General features: G+C 45.4%; 1 protein-coding gene across 2 annotated transcripts in view; it reads left to right on the forward strand.

Annotated features, from left to right (window-relative positions):
- Nucleotides 1-873: 873 nt before the first annotated feature.
- Nucleotides 874-18,718, forward strand: part of ARSH (arylsulfatase family member H) — a 25,649-nt gene continuing 7,804 nt past the window's right edge. The window contains exons 1-7 of one of the 2 annotated variants that reach the window (XM_015080200.3): nucleotides 874-1,163; nucleotides 5,652-5,749; nucleotides 7,485-7,634; nucleotides 8,685-8,806; nucleotides 11,518-11,643; nucleotides 13,526-13,949; nucleotides 15,261-15,397. In XM_015080200.3, coding sequence (XP_014935686.2) covers nucleotides 5,727-5,749; nucleotides 7,485-7,634; nucleotides 8,685-8,806; nucleotides 11,518-11,643; nucleotides 13,526-13,949; nucleotides 15,261-15,397 — 982 coding nt within the window. In that variant the 5' untranslated portion in view covers nucleotides 874-1,163; nucleotides 5,652-5,726. Of the gene's footprint in view, nucleotides 1,164-5,212; nucleotides 5,750-7,484; nucleotides 7,635-8,684; nucleotides 8,807-11,517; nucleotides 11,644-13,525; nucleotides 13,950-15,260; nucleotides 15,398-18,718 lie in introns of those variants that run through there. The other variant, XM_053202023.1, reaches the window with a different exon arrangement.

Consider the following 18,718-nt stretch of genomic DNA (forward strand, 5'->3'; position numbering starts at 1 on the left):
GACATAATAAGACTGTAAAACACCATACAATCAAATGAGAAAAAAAATCTTGTGATAGAAGCAATTGTACCTATCTATCCATCCATCATCTATCTATCTGTCCATCAATCATCTATATATCCATCCATCCATCTATTATCTATCTATCTACTTTCTATCTATGTAATCTCTATCTATCCATCCATCTATCATGTATCTATCCATCAATCATTATCTATGTATCCATCCATCCATCTATTATCTATCTATCTATCCACCTCAACATCCATCCACCCATATATCCTCCCATCCATACATCTATCCATCTATCCTTCCATCATATCTATCTATCTATCTATCTATCTATCTATCTCCATTCATCCATCCATCCATCATCATATCTATATCCATGTATCTATGTGTCTATGTATCTATCATCTATCAATAATCTATCCATCCACCCATCCATCCATCCATCCATCCATCATATCTAACATCTATATCTATCTATCTATCTATCTATCCATCCATCCATCTGTATATCTATCTATTTATCCCTGTATCTATCTACTTATCTCTATCTTCCCTCGAAACATTTCTTCTATCATCTATTGTTCTTGGAGTGTCTAACTGAATATTGCATGCTGTCTCAGTGCCATTATGTCTCCAGGTATCAATGCAGCTAATGACCCTCACCTTCCTCAGAGGTGCAAGTTGCAGCCACACATGATGCAGTGTTTGTAAGACACATGTAGACCACAAGACAGAAGCTACTCTTGAAAGTTGGCGTCAGAATTGAAGATGGTGAAATTCTTGTACATCTACCCTCTCGTCTCTATTTTGAAAGTCTAACTGGAATCCTTGGTGGAGATTTTGGTTTTTTTTAAATTATCCTGGCAGAAAACGTATTCGACTTAATTAAGTGTCCTTAATTATACATGAGTATTTGGTGGCAGTTGAAAGCTGAGATGAAATATTCCTTTGGTAAATAAGTATGCAACAGCTGCCAGGTAGGTTATATTTAAATATAAAGATAATTGACAGACTTGAGCAGGGCACAACCTTGGTACTTAATAAACGTTTAATTATAATAACGAGCGCAGTCTCTTGGAACCGTGGCAGGAGCCTGGACGCACAGGACCCGTGTCCACAAATGTAGGAATTGGAGAAACCACTTGTTTCAAGTAAGTAAAATATGTTAAGTTCATATAATTAATGTAAAAGACGTTAAGTTAAACTAATTCCAGTTTGGTGTGCTGAAATTTTTAACGGTCAACAAGGTTGAGCATGAAGGGTTGAGTGTTAGTTGTATTGAATCATCTCTCTCTGTCTCTCTCTCTCTCTTTTTTTTATGTTTTCTAAGATTTTATATAACTGGGAGTGTGAAATATTATATATATATTTTTTGTGGCTTTTTTTTTTTTTTTTACTCAGCCTAATCACTTGGAGAACCCTCCCTGGTGCTGCCTGTGTTATTGACAGTTTGCTCCTTATGGTGGCCGGATGGTATTCTATAGGATTCTAGATATCCCAGAATTGATTTACCCACTCACCTGTGAGGGGATATCTGTATAAAATTGTATTTTCTGGAGTGGATGTTAAGTGTTTAAGAGTATTTATGGTGTTTCCAGGAAGACAAGTAGGGAGGGTAATCAGAGGTCTTGGAGGTGGGTGACCTTTGCTTGGTAGTAAAATGGTAAAATCTCTACGAGTAAGTTTGTAAACTTTAAATTTTGCTTTCCCTCTCTTTCTTTCTTTCTTTCTTTCTTTCTTTCTTTTCTTACCCCCTCCCCCCCTCCTTCCCAATCTCTTCCTTCCTTCCTTCCTTCCTTCCTTCCTTCCTTCTCTCCTTCCCTCCTTCACTCCCTTCCTTCCTCCTTCCCTTTTTTCTTTCTTTCTCTTTCTTCTTTCTTTCTTTCTTTCTTTCTTTCTTTCTTTCTTTCTTTCTTTCTTTTTTGTTTCTTACCCCCTCCCCCAATCTCTTCCTTCCTTCCTTCCTTCCTCCCTCCCTCCCTCCCTTTTCTTTCTTTCTTTCTTTCTTTCTTTCTTTCTTTCTTTCTTTCTTTCCTTGTTTCTTTCTTTCTTTCTCCCTTTCAGCTATCTGTTATCCTCCTTGAATGGGATAATGTACCATTGCAGTGAATGAACAAACACTAAAATATTGAAAACCACAGGTGGACCCATACCATAAGAATTTTGCCAATTTAGAAACCAGGCTTCTGGTCTCTGAATTTACTTCATAATGGTGTCATTGAATATTTTATTAGTGGAGTTTTTCTTAGCTGAAAGCAGTAATGAGTTTTTCTCATCCTGTGAAAAATGTGGGTTTTTTGTATGAATTGTTAGTGGGAAAAAAATAACAGACATATTTAAATTTTTTTCTTACTGTTGCGTATTCCCTGTTATATTTTATCATAATGACGTTGCCAGAGTCACTGAAGATCAGGCAGGTTGGAGGAAGTTTGGGGATTGGTGTGAATGTTTTTAGAAGTCTCTCAGATGCGTGAGGAGACCCAAGGTGATAAAGCCATACTCCACGTGTTCAATTCTTTCCAGAAGGACTCAGTAAAACAAAGCCCTCACAAAACTGTCAACTTCAGTTTTCATTCTCATATATAAACTAGGGAAAACATAGAAGAGAATCACAGATGGTCTGTTCTCAATCCACAGCTCTGGATGAGAAAATCGGAATCTTGCAGGATGAATCAATAGCTTTTGATACCATCTGAGAATGATTTCCAATCAGGCTGCTTCAGTGCAGCTTGCCACGGAGACAGGACCATGTCGTGCCTCTGGGGGACACTGGGTGATGTCTGGGAATAACTTTAGTTGTCATGTGTGGAGTGGGGGTTCTCATAGCAGGTGGAGACCAGAGACATCGCTCCTCCCCTCCATGCGAGAGCCACCCAGCCCCAGATGATGCTCTCAGTGCTGATACTGAGAGATCGTGATCCGTGGGGATTTCTTTATGCATCTCTGCGTTGGCTGCCTTGACTCTCTCCGCTGCAGGGCTTGGCTCTGAGCACAGGGCAAAGAAAGGACTGGCTTCAATGCCTGGAAGGTCTTGGCTAGTGGGTCTTAATTAGAGACAGTGTTTTAATTAGGCTGCAGTTGACTTTATTGGTTGACCCTAAGCTACAGCCCCACTCCTGGAGCCCACTGTATCCGCGGAAGAGTGGGACAAATCATATGATTATCCCCCGTCCTCCAAAGCGTGAGGCCATGACACCCAGGTAGCATCTGTGTGCCCCTGGATGAAAGGTCCCGTCAAAGTAATTAGTGTTTTGATGTCAGCTGGGGTTGACGAATGCCTCGCAGGATGATCCAGCTTTACCATCAAAAAACCCTAAAGGATCGACGTGTACATCCTCTCTATTTTAAGGAAAAGAGCACAGAATTCCACACTAAGAGTGTATGCCGGGTTAATTACCGATGTCACCGCAGCACGATTTCAGCCGGCTTCAGCATGGCATATTTAAAAGCAGTGTGATGGGGCGCCTGGGTGGCTCAGTCGGTTGAGCGGCTGACTTCGGCTCAGGTCATGACCTCGCGGTCTGTGAGCTCGAGCCCCATGTCAGGCTCTGTGCTGACAGCTCAGAGCCTGGAACCTGCTTCAGATTCTGTGTCTCCCTCTCTCTCTCTGCCCCTCCCCCATTCATGCTCTGTCTCTCTCTGTCTCAAAAATAAATAAACGTTAAAAAAATTAAAAATAAATAAAAGTAAATAAAGGCAGTGTTGTCCTGAGCACCCTCACTCCTGCGTGTTGCGCGCTGGCCGAGCGTTTGTCCGGAGTAAGAAATCACAAGCGGTGTGTGATAGCTTATGATATTTTTTTAATCTACCATTTAATGGCCACGTACCCCCACAGAAGCTTTCACCGGCAGCACAAGTGCCCGCTATTGACCCTGGAGAAATTACTGGAGGTTTGATAGCTCTACGGCCTGGTGATGCTTAAAACGTACCTGTTCCGGTCGCCAAAGAAGCTAAGCCTACAGCGATGTGCTCATTAATCGTGTCTGTGTGTTGTCAGTTGCCTGTGGACAACCTATGTCTGATTTTTACGGTACCTTTATCCCTTGTCCGATCTATTGATAGAAAATATTGCAAATGTTTTCTCCTTCTCTGAACATGCCACTTTTGTTTTGCTGATGGTGTCTCTTGGCACAGGGAAGTTTTCTGCTCTCTCCCCCCACTCCCCTACAATTACTTCTATTTGTCTCCTCAGGCTGGTGTAACAAATGGTCACAAACTAAGGGCAGGGCTGCTGAGACCCAGGCAGGGAAGGATCACTGAGATCCAGAGCAGGGCTGTGTTCCGTCCACAGGCTCCAGGGGAGGGTCCTTCCTGCCTCTTCCAGCTTCTGGGGCTGCAGGCGTCCCTGGACTTGTGGCCGCCTCCCTCCCGTGTCTGCCTCCGCCTTCACGTGGCTTCTCTTCTGTGTCTGTCTCCTCTTGTCTCTTACAAGGACACCTGCCCTTGGATTTAGGACCACCCTGATCCAGGATGAGCTCATCTCAGATCCTTCACTTAATCACATCTGCAAAGACCCTATTCCCATATAAAGCCCCACCCGAAGGTTCTTCCTTATCAGTATCTGATAACCTCTCTCTCAGTAAGGTATTGATTGGGTACCATGGGTCAGAGAAAATGGGCCACCGCTGAAAGGTGGGGTGTGAGCCTCACCAAATGCCCCAGGAGAGTCAGCTTCTAGAACTGTGTCACTTGAGATCGTCACTGGAGGTCTAAGATGAGAAGATGAGAACTGCACACACACACACACACACACACACACACACAATGGAGAGGCAGAGACCATCCAAATGGGACCTCTCCAATTCACTGGCCTTCGTGAAAGTGTTCAAAACTCTCTCACCGCAGCTCCTTCTCCCATAAAACAAAACTGTCATTAACCCTTCGAGGCAAGCAGGGTGAAATGTTTTAAGGAGCCAATGGGAACATGTGTGTGGAAATGCCTTGGGGATGAGGAAACCCTGTAAACTCTATGGTGGGGTCATTAGCCATGATTATATATCATTTTCCTTGGGGGTGGCCCATCAGCCTACAAAACTTCACCCACCTGGAGCCATCTGAGGGTCTTTGGCGGGGGGGGGGGAGGGGGGGACACAGGACTCTTCCAGTCTTTGGACTCTTATAAAATCATCATAATTACAGTGGCTAAATATGCCTTCTTGACCTCAATGAGTTTGGCCAATGCGGCCACGGGTTCATGGTGTTGATCACTGTGCTTTTTAAGGTAGGCATTGATTAGGCACCTTGGGCAGAAAAATGTTCTTTCCTTTTTTTAAAAAAATGTGTATTTATTTTTGAGAGAGCACAAGCGGAGAGAGGGGCAGAGAGAGAGGGAGACAGAGGATCGGAAGCAGGCTGTGTGCTAACCGCAGTGAACCCTACACGGGGCTCAAACTCACGAACCATGAGATCACGAGCTGAGCTGAAGCTGGACACTCAACCGACTGAGCCCCCGAGGCGCCCTGAAAAATGTCAGTCAGTGGGTTGATGACTTATTTGTTCTACTGACTCTGGAATGAAGGGTTTTTGTGGCCAGATCATCGTTTGTTGGGAGTCTGCTACGACAAGTGTCCAGAAATGAGTGGGTCACGCATGGTGTTTGTCACATTGTCTCTGGTCAAACGCGACTTGTTTGCAATTAGGTATAAAGAATCGAGGGGTGACCGTGTTCACGGGTGGACTCGTCTGCCCATGAGAGAGATATCGCTGTTGCAGCCATGATGTGGCCATTCCATAAGCGGTAAGTATGCGACCTCGTAAACTGTCATTGTCCTTTGTATCCAGACGGAAGGGTTCGATGTCCCAGTGTTGTTCACCCTGGCTGATGTTAGCTCTGCTTCGTCTGCTTGACATGTGATGAGGGTCATGAGGGGTGTGCCAGGGGCTATGGGTTGATGGCATCCTATAGGGTGGCTTTTCTGAGGAATGCCTACCTTAAGGATGACAGCACGGAGGTGGGGGTTGTACAAGGGCCAAAGTCAGATTGTTGTAGGGATTTTAAGGATGTCCATGGAGGAGCGAGGGGTGGAGAGTGGGCAGAGAGAGGAAGCCATGACAGAGTAGCAGAGCACCATTTGCTGAGGCTTGTCAATCATGGCGCAATGGGAGGCCGTTGGAATTCTCTACGGAGCATAGCAACCAGCTTTGTATATTGATAGGGTCGCTGTGCTTGGCTGCATTTTGGTGCAGCCCAAGTGGCAAAACCGGGAAGGGACAGGCAGGCCATTCAGGAGAGTCTTCGGATATGTGAGTGAGAGACACCATATGTGAGTGAGAGAGAGCGTGCCGTGATTGCTCTGAAAATGGATGGAGGCCAGTGGATTTAAGATATTCTTTTTTGAGGTAGAACTAACAGAAGGTAAAATGGGTCGGATGGAAACTCTGGGGTTGGGGAACCAGCTTCGTGCACTGGAGAATGGTCCTCATCTCAGCTTGTGGGGATTTCGGTCAAAGGCTGTTTGTGCTTTTCTGCCCATAGGGTACCATTCGGCAGTGACAAATGGGTGATTCTACAGCCTAACACTCAGTAGGATATAGAAGTAGATTACATTTCCCCTTTCGGGTGTCAAAAGGATTCCCGATGGTATTTTAAATATATATTTTAATATTTTAAAAAGGACAGGTCAACGTTGAAAAAAAAAAGCAAAAGGCTTGACTAGCTGGTGGCTAGCCTCTGATTTTCCATTTTGAGTTTTTATTTAAATCAATCAAACTATTAGGCCTTGCACTCATGATTAATTGCTATTAAGTCTTTTTTTTTTAAGTTTTATTTATTTATTTTGAGAGAGAGAGAGAGAGAGAGCATGAGTGAGTGTGGGGGAGAGGAGCAGAGAGAGAGAGAGAATCCCAAGCAGGCTTCATACTGTCAGCACAGAGCACAACGTGGGGCTCGATCCTGTGACTTTGGGATTGTGACCTGAGCCGAAATCAAGAGTGGGACTCCCAACAGACAGAGCCACCCCGGTGCCCTTGCACTGTTGGTCTTCTTTAAGGGTTTCCTATCACAAAATCCTGTGTAGCATGGTAAGAATTTAAATATCACCAGACATATAAAACTAATTTGAATGTGAGAGTACGTTAACACAAAACATGAGTTTTGGGATGCTTGGGTGGCTCTGTAGTTGGGCGTCCGACTTCAGCTCCGATCGTGATCTCAGAGCTCGTGAGTTCGAGACCCACGTTGGGCTCTGTGCTGATGGCTCGGAGCCTGGAGTCTGCTTCCGATTCTGTGTCTCCCTCTCTCTCTGTCCCTCCCCCATTCATGCTCTGTCTCTCTCTGTCTCAAAAATAAATAAACGTTAAAAAAAAAAAACACATGATTTTAAAACACAAAACTTGTGGCCTCTGAGCAAGCCCACTCAGGTCCTTGGTGTAGTTGGAATGGGTGAGGAATCACAGTGTTTCATATTTTCAGTTGCCCGACATGCAGACACGGTTGACAGTCTTCTGTTTGTCACGTCCCCAAATGCCTCCAGGACCTGCTGGCTGTCTGTTCACCTCTGGTGCCTGTTTGGGGGCCTGAGCTCAGCGCTGGTGACGAGGAACTCGAGGCCCAATATTGTGCTCCTGATGGCGGATGACCTCGGGGTGGGAGATGTCTGTTGCTACGGCAATAACACAGTGAGGTAAGGAGGCCGCCCGTCCCCAGATGGTGATGCCCTGGTCCCTCGACTGCTAGTTGCCCATCTGCTTTCTGTCTCTCAGGATTGGTTTCTTCTGGAAATTTCACATCCGCTGAGTCCTATCACCCATGACCATCCCTATCACATATGACCGCGGTATAACGGATACCGCATCCCGTCCCAGGGCCACCATAACAGACAGCACATCCCGCGTGGCCGTCAACAGCACACGTTGATATTATTTGTCCTTGCAACGTGGGTCATGGACCAGTCCTGTATTTTAAGCATAGTTTTGGTCTTCTTAAGGGCAATTTGGGGCCACACGAGCACTGTTCTCTAGTCACCTCCTCCAGTCGTGGTTAAGATGGAAGACTGTCCGGGATTCTTGTGACTGTCAACCAGGCAGTGACTCTATCCACACAAAGTACTGGGAGGTACACACAGATCGTCCCCAACACCGACACTGAGGCTCTTTGGGCGTATCTGAGACCCTCCCCGATCACACCGCTGTGCGGTTGTGTGAGTAGTACGTCATCAAGACTGGGGACATGCTTTCGTCATGGGAGAGCCTACAGTCTACTGTTCTCCCGAAAGATTTTGGAGACCTTAAAACATCAGATGACCAAAGCGGGCAATAAGGGACCATCCAAAATGTCACAATTCGGTTATTTTTTTTAAGTCACCTTTTCCTAGAAGAATTACAGTAAAATTTAATGTGATCCAAGTTACCCCTTCATTTCAGGAATATAATATAACCAAATGGGCTAAGTTTTGCATGGACAGGCCAATGCGCCCGGGGCGGTAATAGTTGAATTGTACACGCAGTTGTGCCTGGAGACATATTCTTGTAAACTCTGTTTTCGTGTCCCTTCTGGGCATCGATGCGTCCTAGCAGGTGGATGGATAGAAGGTTAAAGAGCATGTGTTTTATAAGGTTTGGCGGGAACAGAGTCAGTGGGACTCACGCCAGAGTGGATGGCTTCGAATGTTCCGTGCTTTGCTGAGAATACGAAACACAGGTGCTGAATCCTCTGTCTGTCTGTCTGCCCGCAGCACACCGAATATCGACCGCCTGGCGAGTGAGGGCGTGCGGCTCACCCAGCACCTGGCGGCTGCGTCCGTGTGCACCCCGAGTAGGACTGCCTTCCTGACCGGCCGGTACCCCGTCAGATCAGGTGCAGGAACTCAACAGTCTTCTTTTTCTCTCGTGCTTCCTTCTTATTTGTTTATTGTTCGCTCCTCCTCGTAAGGCTTCTCAAGATCAGTCATTTATGGGATTAAGAATCTCAGTGCAAATGGGGGTCATGTTTTTATACCTGCAGAGTTTACACAGCCGAGAGTCTTGACAAGTGCCTCCCAGGCTGCCCCACTGTGCGCATCCAGTGGCCGGGTTTGGCGAGCAGTGTCCCAGCTCCTTGTCCAAGTTTTGGACTCAGCAAGAACATAGCCAACCTTTTATGATGGAGAAGTTCCCAATGTTTCTTACCCCTAACTTTCAGCAAAAATAGTTTAGGAAATGTGCCAGGCTGAAAATAAAACCAAGATCGAGCTTTTGAACAAAGGGATATAGTGTCCACCCGTCTTCATGAGAGTAATGGTGGTGGACCTTCATGAGATGTTTTCACCACTCAGATTTGGCAGAAATCAAGGCTCTTGTTTTTTTTTAAAGACTTTTTTTTAAAGTTTATTTATTGATTTTGAAAGAGAGAGAGAGAGAGCAGGGGGGTCAGAGAGAGAAGGAGAGAGAGAATCACAAGCAGGCTCTGTGTTGCCAGTGTAGAGCCTGACATGGGGCTCGAACTCACAAACCGGGAGATCATGAGCTGAGCTGAAATCAAGAGTCAGATGCTTAACCGACTGAGCCGCCCAGGCGCCCTGAGAAATCAGGACTCTGGGTACTGATGATGTGAAAGTGAGTTTTCTGAACCTTTTGAGGGAGCAAGTCAACTGGGGAAATAACATTAAATGTCTGTCGGTAGGAAGTGATCAAGCCAATAGTGTGGAACCCAATGCATCTTTAAAATGGTAGACAAATCTTCTAATACGTGGACCCTGAGCGTGCTGCAAGATGTTTTTTGTTAGATGGGGAAAGCAACCTGAAAACGCAGAGTAGAGGTCGTGCACAATGGAATAGAGCTCTGTCATTGTCCTGGAAAAGCAGCTGGTCACGCCGGCCGCCTCTGAGAGGGGAGCTGGCATGGCTGAGGGCTCGGCAGGATGGAGATGTTTTTAAGCTCTTTTAGGTGTTGAGTGTCGTGTCATGTGAATGGCGCCCATCAAACTTTTGTGCACACACCAAGATGTAAACAGATACCTACATTTAATGAGAAGATGTAACCACTTTCCTTGCAAATGACAGGCATGGTTTTTGCCTTCTAAGATTTGCAAAAGGCATCGTTTTTAATGTACCCGTTGCTCTTGGGAAGGGAAAAACAAAGCTGTAGGTTGGATCACAAGGCTATTGAAACATATACTGATTTTTTTTTTTATTGATCGTGCACATTGGTACCTTTTATTTATAGGTGATCGTTGTGACGTAAGTAGGACATACCTCAAGGTGCATGTGTTTTAGTGGTTGAGATGCAAGGAACAGTTCAGTGAGCTTTGGAAGCCCCTAAGGGCCCGTAAAGCATCCGCAGAAAGTTGTCCTGGAACGTGTTCCTAAAAATGCAGCGTTTCTGAGTCAGGACTCAGGAGGAAGGGTGTGCCCAGCAGAGGAAATGACACGCTCAGGTAACGCAGTCACGCATGAGTGTGTGGAGAAGGAGGTGGCCACACCGATAATCAAAAGACTGTGCAGTCTACACCCCAGACTTAGATTTCTGTAACGGGTGCTGGACGGACAGTCATGAGGTTTGACCAGTGGAGGGGTGTAGGTTGGAAGGGTTGTTGAGAAGGTGACTGAGATGATGCATGGAGACTGGCTGGTGTATGCCATACAGCCCAGTGGAAGCTGTGCTCCGAAGCTATGATAGATATCCCTAGCGTTTACCGGGACAGAATTATCAGGACTGGACACTGGATAGGGCAGAACAGGGCAGGGTGTGTGACAAAGAGGCTAGGAAAGGAATTTGTGCGTTGGGTGGCTGGGGGCATCATGGCGTCCTTGGCTGAGGTAGGTTTGAAGTCACACGACTGTGGACTGGTGTGTTGGCCAGGCCAAGATTGGGATTCATCGCTATAGAGATGTCACAGATAGGACGTAAAGTTCAGAGGAAGGTCTGGAGGGGAGCGGGCTTCTCACCGTGTAGACAGACGTGATGAGGGGCACCGGGGTGGCTCAGTCCGTTAAGCATCCTACTTCGGCTCAGGTCGTGATCTCACGGTTCGTGAGTTTGAGTCCTGCATGGGGGTCTGTGCTGATGGCTCGGAGCCTGGAGCCTGTTTCTGATTCTGTGTCTCCCTCTCTCTCTGCCCCTTTCCTACTTGCGTCTGTCCCTCTCTTTCGGTCAAAAATAAATAAAACATTAAAAAAAGTCTTAAAAAGAAAGATGAGATCAAAGTTGAGAATCGAGGTCCAGCGACGTCACCCAGAGTCACGTGCACAGTTACATTTGAACCTCGAACAATCAGTGAATAAATTTTCAGCACAGATACGCCCCGCACAATGTTTGGGGCATGTGTATGTACTGAAGAGTCTTGCACGGTTAATATGAGATTCCATTGTGACCGGACATGCTTTCTGGAGCTGGGGATCCTGATGACAAGACAGCAGGTGCATGTGACAAATGTGAGGGTTAGCTAAGTAGACGCAAAGAAAGCACGTACAATTGGGGAAAGAACAGCGTTGGGGAGACGCTTGAAGGAAAGGACTATGAGCCCTGGGGTTTCTCGTGTCACCACGCGGCCTGTATACGTCACCTGCTCTCTGCTTCTGTGAGTTTAGGGATGGCGTCTCCCTTCAACCTGAACCGCGTCCTTACCTGGCTCGGAGGCTCCGGCGGTCTGCCCACCAATGAAACCACGTTCGCCAAGCTGCTACAACATCGGGGCTATCGCACGGGACTCATAGGTACGGGCTGTGGACACGTGGGGACACACGTCCCCTGGCAGTGGGGCTCAGGCCTCCCGGGGGACGTCCACTGGGTGCACGCCAGCTGACTTCTGGGTGGCAGGAGACACGCGGGGAAGGAGTCAGATGCACGATTACTCAGGACCTTTCCGGAGTCCAGAGCAGGGTATTGGGGGAGTCAGCGGCAGGAACAACAGCTTGTAGATATTCTGTGTGTGTGTTGGGAGGGGGAGACGCTAGTTTTATGACATCATTAGTAGCCGGGAAGTGAGTGCACTTTTATTTATTTTTTTATTTGAAAGGTTATTTATTTATTTTGAGAGAGAGAGAGAGTTGGGGGGGGGGGGAGGAACACAGAAAGAGAGAGAGATTCCCAAGCAGGTTCCACGCTGTCCACACAGGGTGCAACACAGGGCTCGAACTCACAAACCGTGAGATCATGACCTGAACTGAAAGCAGGAGTCACAGGCTTAACCCACTGGGCCACCCAGGCGCCTGAGTGATTGCATTTTTAAATATGTCCTATTCAACCAAAAGCATGAATGGTGACCAAGTTACTACATTTGACCTTTGAACGATGAGGCTCTTACGGGCACCAACCCCCCTCACAGCTGATAATCCACATACAGCTTCTAACTCCCACCCCAAACCCCCGCACCAAACTTAACTACTAATAGGTTGCTATTGACCAGAAGCCTTACCGATAACACAATTGATGAACACATATTTGTAAGTTATATATAGTATATATTGTGTTCTTACAACAGAGTAAGCTAAAGAGAAGATATTTGCAAGTTGTAGATAGTGTATATTGTACTCTTACAACAAAGTGTATATTGTACTCTTACAGCAAAGTATATACTGTAGTCTTACAACAAAGTAAGGTAAAGACAAGAAATTGGCGCTAGGAAATCTGTTTATACGGGTTGTTTGATATCTTACGCCCTTTTGGGGAGACCCATGACACTGTGACAACATCCCATCAAGTTTTTTTTCCATGGAATTTCTATCCAGTGCATTTTTCTCCTATCAAGAGATGAGCCAACAAGATGCTGTCTGCTCCCTGTACCCAGGCTCTTCAGGCTTCTTCGAGGATCTCGGCTGCCCTCGCTTGAAGCAGTCAAATAAAAAAAAGAATGACCCTGGTTCCCCCGTATGTGACCTGTAGCGCAATCATCCCTCAATGAACCCCAGTGGCCACCGTGTGGACGGAGATCTTGTACGCGATCTTTCAGGAATATTCTAGGGCACGGCCAAACCTGAGTTCCCATTCAGCTGTGTTGTTTTTAATTAACATGACTTGAGGCCTGTTAATACGAGGGTGAATTTCTCACTGGCAGTAAGGGGTCTGGAGTGGGTTAAGTATAATCACGTGCGTAAATGAATGAGCATGTATGTGAGCCATGTAGTAGGTGCTCAATAAAAGGAACGGGAACCATCACCTGAGTCCTTTTCCTCGTGGCTCCCTTATGATCGTTACTCAGGGCTCTTGGACCAGATCTTTGTGTAGAATTCTGGTTCCCTTTCGGGGGCATGGAACAAAGGAGTCAGATTACAGCATCTGGGGGCAAACCCACAGCGAGCAGCTCGGAGGAGGGCAGAAAACACCCAGCACATGCGATCTGGCTTTCCGGCTCCTTCCAGACCCCTGGGAAGGGTCTGATGGAGAAGGTGGCTGTGCTCTGCGCACTAATTGTTGCCTCTGCCCCCAGCAGGGACTCCCGTCCCGGCAGCACGCGGACGGTTTTCTGTGGCCCTGTTTTCGTGCGCAAGGTGCGGGTGGTAGGGACCGGTACGGAGTTGGTGAGAAATACGGGAACCCATGGGTTCTACAGACGGACGGATGTCCTGGCGCCCCGGTGACGCTGTGTGTCCCCTGCAGGCAAATGGCACCAGGGCTTGAGCTGCGCCTCTCGGAACGACCACTGTTACCACCCGCTCAACCACGGCTTCGACTACTTCTACGGGCTGCCCTTTGGGTTGCTCAGTGACTGCCAGGCGTCCAGGACCCCCGAGCTGCACCGCTGGTTGCGTATAAAGCTGTGGATGTCCACGGCGGCCCTCGGCCTCGTGCCCGTCTTGCTGCTCGTCCCCAAATACGCCCGCTGGTTCCCCGTGCCCTGGAAGGTCCTCCTGGCCCTGGGCCTGCTGGCCTTCCTCTTCTTCCTGTCCTGGTACTCCAGCTACGGGTTTACGAGACGCTGGAACTGTATCCTGATGAGAAATCATGACATCGTCCAGCAGCCCATGCGCGAGGAGCGGGTAACCTCCCTTCTGCTCAAGGAGGCCCTCGCCTTTATCGACAGGTACGCGGCCCCTGCCGGCCGGACTTCCTGCTTGGGACTCTGGTTTGCACGGCAGAGACGTTGGCTTTGTCTTGGGGACGCGGGCGTGTGCGCACGTGTGTCTGTGACGTTTGCAACAGACCAGAGTCTCTCCTTAGAATAAGATTGAGGGGCGCCCAGGCGGCTCAGTCGCGGGAGCCCCCCACCTTTGGCTCAGGTCATGATCTCGCGGTCCCTGAGTGTGAACCTCACGTTGGGATCCGTGCTGACAGCATAGAGCCTGCTTGGGATTCTTTCTCTCTCTGTCTCTCTCTGCTCCTCCCCTGCTCTCTCTCTGAAAATAAACTTTAAAAATTAAAAAAATAATAATAATAAAATTGAGAGTTAAATTTCCTGCCAATTTTAAACACCGAAATGGCCAAGAGCTATATTTCGCTCGCTCTTGTTCATGCAAAACTGCTTCCATATGGATTGGTGTCTAAATGGATTCGAGCTTTCGGATGGCTGCTGATTTTGCTTCTTCTCAGAAACAGCCTGGAAACGCCTCCCTGTCCGTGAAAGATGGGGCCGTGATTCAATTTCCAGATATGTCGTCTGAGGTTTTATATGCTCAGTACAAGCTCCCTTCTAGATGGGGAATGGGGGTCTAGATGGGAGACGAGATTAACCCCTGGCAACGGAGCCTCCTTCACTCCTATGCCTGCATGACCCCCACGTTCGTTCTTTGCCCTAACATAGCGGTCAGAACATAGTCACTCAGCCCAGCTTTCACTCAGCCCAAGGGCTGTCCTTGAGAGAACGCACCCCATGTCTATGCACTTCACTCTGTATAATGCCCGCTTGTAAGAGTATGTGAAGGGGCAATTTGAAATGGTTGCATGTGACGTTAAAATGCAGAATACAAGAAACAACATGGATTAGCATCCTCTCTTGCGACCTGTGATGCTGTGCCAGCAACCTCATGGCTCAAAGTTAATGCCAAAACTCCAGCCACCACGTCTATGTTCCAGACAGCAATTGGGGAGAAAGAGGAGGAGGAGAAGGAGGAGGAGGAGGAGGAGGAGGAGGAGGGAGTGAAGAACTCTTTGTTCCGAAGTCAGAACTCACTCACTATTTTGTTGCCAGTGCAAATGTTCCCATATTGTTTATTCCTACCCACGGTCGGTCTTTCCGCCGTACTTTCTGTTACTCCCGTGAGTGGCATTGATCACTGAAGTACTCGCACAACCTCTATCCACTGTTGCAACACCTTTCAACCTGTGCAGCGTCATAGCCAAGTGAAGAAAACACCTTTGTCTGTGGCGATAACTCAGTTAATGTTCCACCCGTTAGGTATAAACGCGGCCCCTTCCTCCTCTTCGTGTCCTTTCTGCACGTGCACACCCCACTGATCACCAAAGAGAAGTTTGTGGGGCACAGTAAATACGGGCTCTATGGAGATAACGTCGAAGAAATGGACTGGATGGTGGGTGAGTATTGAGGAAAACGGGGTTTCTGGGAACGGGCGGGCCGTTGCATGTGTTGGGGCCGCCGAGAAGTGTTTGTTCCCGTGAACCGAATCCAAATCTGGCCGTAGGTGCAGCAGAATCAGTGAGTATTCCCCCAAGAAAGCGGTCACGATGACGCATGTGGGGTTTTTGGTCTTGAAAACAGAGAAGAAATTAGTAAAGTTACTAAAGGATACTGTCCTTCCCCGTTATTCTTATTAGTTTGTTTTATGAGAAGTGCTTAGAAATGTAGGAGGGAATTCTAAACCGAAGCCATTCGATTCAAAGCTATACGATCAATACACAGAATAAGACGAATGGAATGAATGACAAGGAGGGAATTTTACTTTTGAATTTTTTTTTGCATTTATTTATGTATTTATTTTATTTTTGAGACACAGAGAGAGACAGAGCGTGAGCGGGGAAGGGGCAAAGAGAGAGGGAGACCCAGAATCGGAAGCAGGCTCCAGGCTCTGAGCTGTCAGCACGGAGCCTGACACGGGGCCCAAACTCATGAACCTTGAGATCATGATCGGAGCCAAAGTTGGATGCTTAACCACCTGAGCCACGCTGGCGCCCCTAGGGTATTTTACTGTTGAAACACAGTACAATTTTCTCCCCCTCTACTTGAAGCTTGAAAACTATTCTGTGCCGACACTCTACACTGATATTCACAGAGTTTGAAATGTGTTTTAAAATATATTCAAAGTTCCTTAAATATGAAAATGTTACTCTTACATATAGAAGATATGTATTCATTTAATATCTATTAACATTTAATGTTAATTTCTATTTAATATTTATTCAATATCTATTTATATTTAATAGCTATTTAATATCTATTTAATTTAATATTGATTTAACTTAGTATCCATTAATTTAGTATCTATTCAATTTATATTTAATATCTATTAATTGTATACTTAATGTATTTAATATCTATTTCATATCTATTGATATTAAATGATATATTTAACATCTATTAAATATATGTAATATATATGTATTAATATATCCATTAATATTTATTTAATATCTATTAATATCGGTTACTCTTTAATACCTATTAAGATTAATATCTATTTAATATCTAATTTTAATTTAATATCTATTTAGTACCTATGAATATTAAATCAACTAAGAATGTAATTAACTTAAGTGTTCAATATTTAATATGTATTTAATAGTCATTATTTATGAATATCTATTTATTTAATATCTATTTAATATCTATCAATATTAATACATTTGATGTATTTAATACCTATGAATCAACAGTGTATCATTATGTTAATATAAATCTATCCATGCAAGTCAAATATTAATGTGTGTATATGTATGGATACATGATTTATATATGTCTCTGTGCATAGTACAATATATATATATATATATATATATTTTTTTTAAATTTCCTGGCAGATGTACACAAACACCGAAACTTATTGAAACTTGCTACAAGTAAAGCCAAGCTGTAGGCTGATAACTTAGTGTCATTGCAACATTGTGGTTTATTTCCTTGATGTGTTTTATCCTTCAGGATAATCTCCTTTGCAAACAAGGCACTTCTATCTTAAGTCCAAGACTAGTTTTACCTGAAGGGGCAGAGTTTGCCACTAACAGATAATTAAGTTTATTCTGCCGTCTATGTTAACTCCGTGTTACAGGTTCCTTGTAAACGCTATTAATTGCATTTAGTTCCGGGGCTCATCCTATGTACGTGGGAGAAATGCCGAGTAAGCATTTCCTTGCACGACACCTGCCAAATACATTGCTGTATTTTTCCCTTCAGGGATTAAAACAGATTTTTTTTTAATGTTTATTTTTGAGAGAGACAGAGGTAGTGTGAGCAGGGGAGAGGCAGAGAGAGAGGGAGACACAGATTGGGAAGCAGGCTCCAGGCTCTGAGCTGTCAGACCCCTATGTGGGGCTGAAACCCACGCACCGTGAGATCATGACCTGAGCCGAAGTTGGATGCTTAACCGAGGGAGCCACCCAAGCACCCCTCCCTTCATGGCTTTTGAAAAGCGCATCAAAAACAGAGGCAGGTCAAAAACCAGAGAGGCGTCTTGTGTGTGTGTGTGTGTGTGTGTGTGTGTGTGTGTGTGTCTAGTTGGCAATATGATGATACAATTTAAGATCATTTCCTAAGTTATTAAGTCTCTCAAGAAGCCATAACAATGTTACAGTCAGAGTGACATAGAGAGTGAATGTCCTAAAATGTCCAGGGTTCGGGAACATTTTAGACTCTGTATTCAAGCAAACTTGACCTTAAAAGAATATGTCAGACACTCTGTATTTTTGCAGTCTTTCCTCATATCTTGTCTTATATTTATGATTATGCTGTTGCCATTTGCACATACATATGGACACAGACATCTCTATGTTTTACACCTTGCATACACATAGGCTTACATGGAAATATTTCCAAAAAATATCAGGATTCGCATCGGTGTCATTTACTTTATCTAACAAAATCAGGGCTTTCATTGATTTCTAGCTACAAGGTTTCTAAAAAAAAAAAAAAAAGGCCAATGTGGCTTCGGAAACAAACCGCTTTTCAAAAACGAAACAGAAAGGTTAACGAGTTTATGTTTCAAGGAGTTTTCTTTGCAGTTAGCCACGTTGTCTTTGCATGTTTGAGTAGAACAGGAATGTGGCCGGGGAAGGGGCTCCTGCTGGACGGCAGGACCAAGGTGAGACCTACAGAAGCCCAGGGCTGATGTCCAGCTGGGATTACAAATTAAGTCAACATCGTGTGGAATGTGGCTTTCCATCTGTTTGTTTCAAACACTCGTTTGTCTTCTTAAGAGAGTGTCCACACTCAACACACAATGTTTGCCGAGTCTGGGAAGATGTTAATTATTGTCGGAGGCTTAGGACCTGTGGGTCCGGTGCCACCTTCAGAGAGCCGTGGGGACAGTACATCCTGGTGGGGGGTGGGGGGACCGTGCTGCTCTCTGGCACAAGGGTACGACTTTGCTTCTTTATTCCTGCAAATGTCAGTGTTTCATCTGTTATCTCTTTTGTATTAGTGATTGTAAGGCTCTTCTAACTGCCAGACTTCATATTTACTGCCTATTAAAACTTTTGTCTTGGCTGTTTGATCCTTGAGCGATGATAGTATTGTATCTACATAGTAGTTCATATGTTCTCATACACTCTATGTGTATACGTCATGTATTTATAGAATATAATGTGTGTGCATATCATTACATAATTTCTAAAATAAATATATTTTCCTGTATATTATATATTACATATATTTCTTGCAGGTATTATATAGCATACTTCTTATATTAC

The sequence above is a fragment of the Acinonyx jubatus genome, chromosome X (genome assembly GCF_027475565.1).
Source record: "Acinonyx jubatus isolate Ajub_Pintada_27869175 chromosome X, VMU_Ajub_asm_v1.0, whole genome shotgun sequence".
Lineage (NCBI taxonomy): Eukaryota > Metazoa > Chordata > Mammalia > Carnivora > Felidae > Acinonyx > Acinonyx jubatus.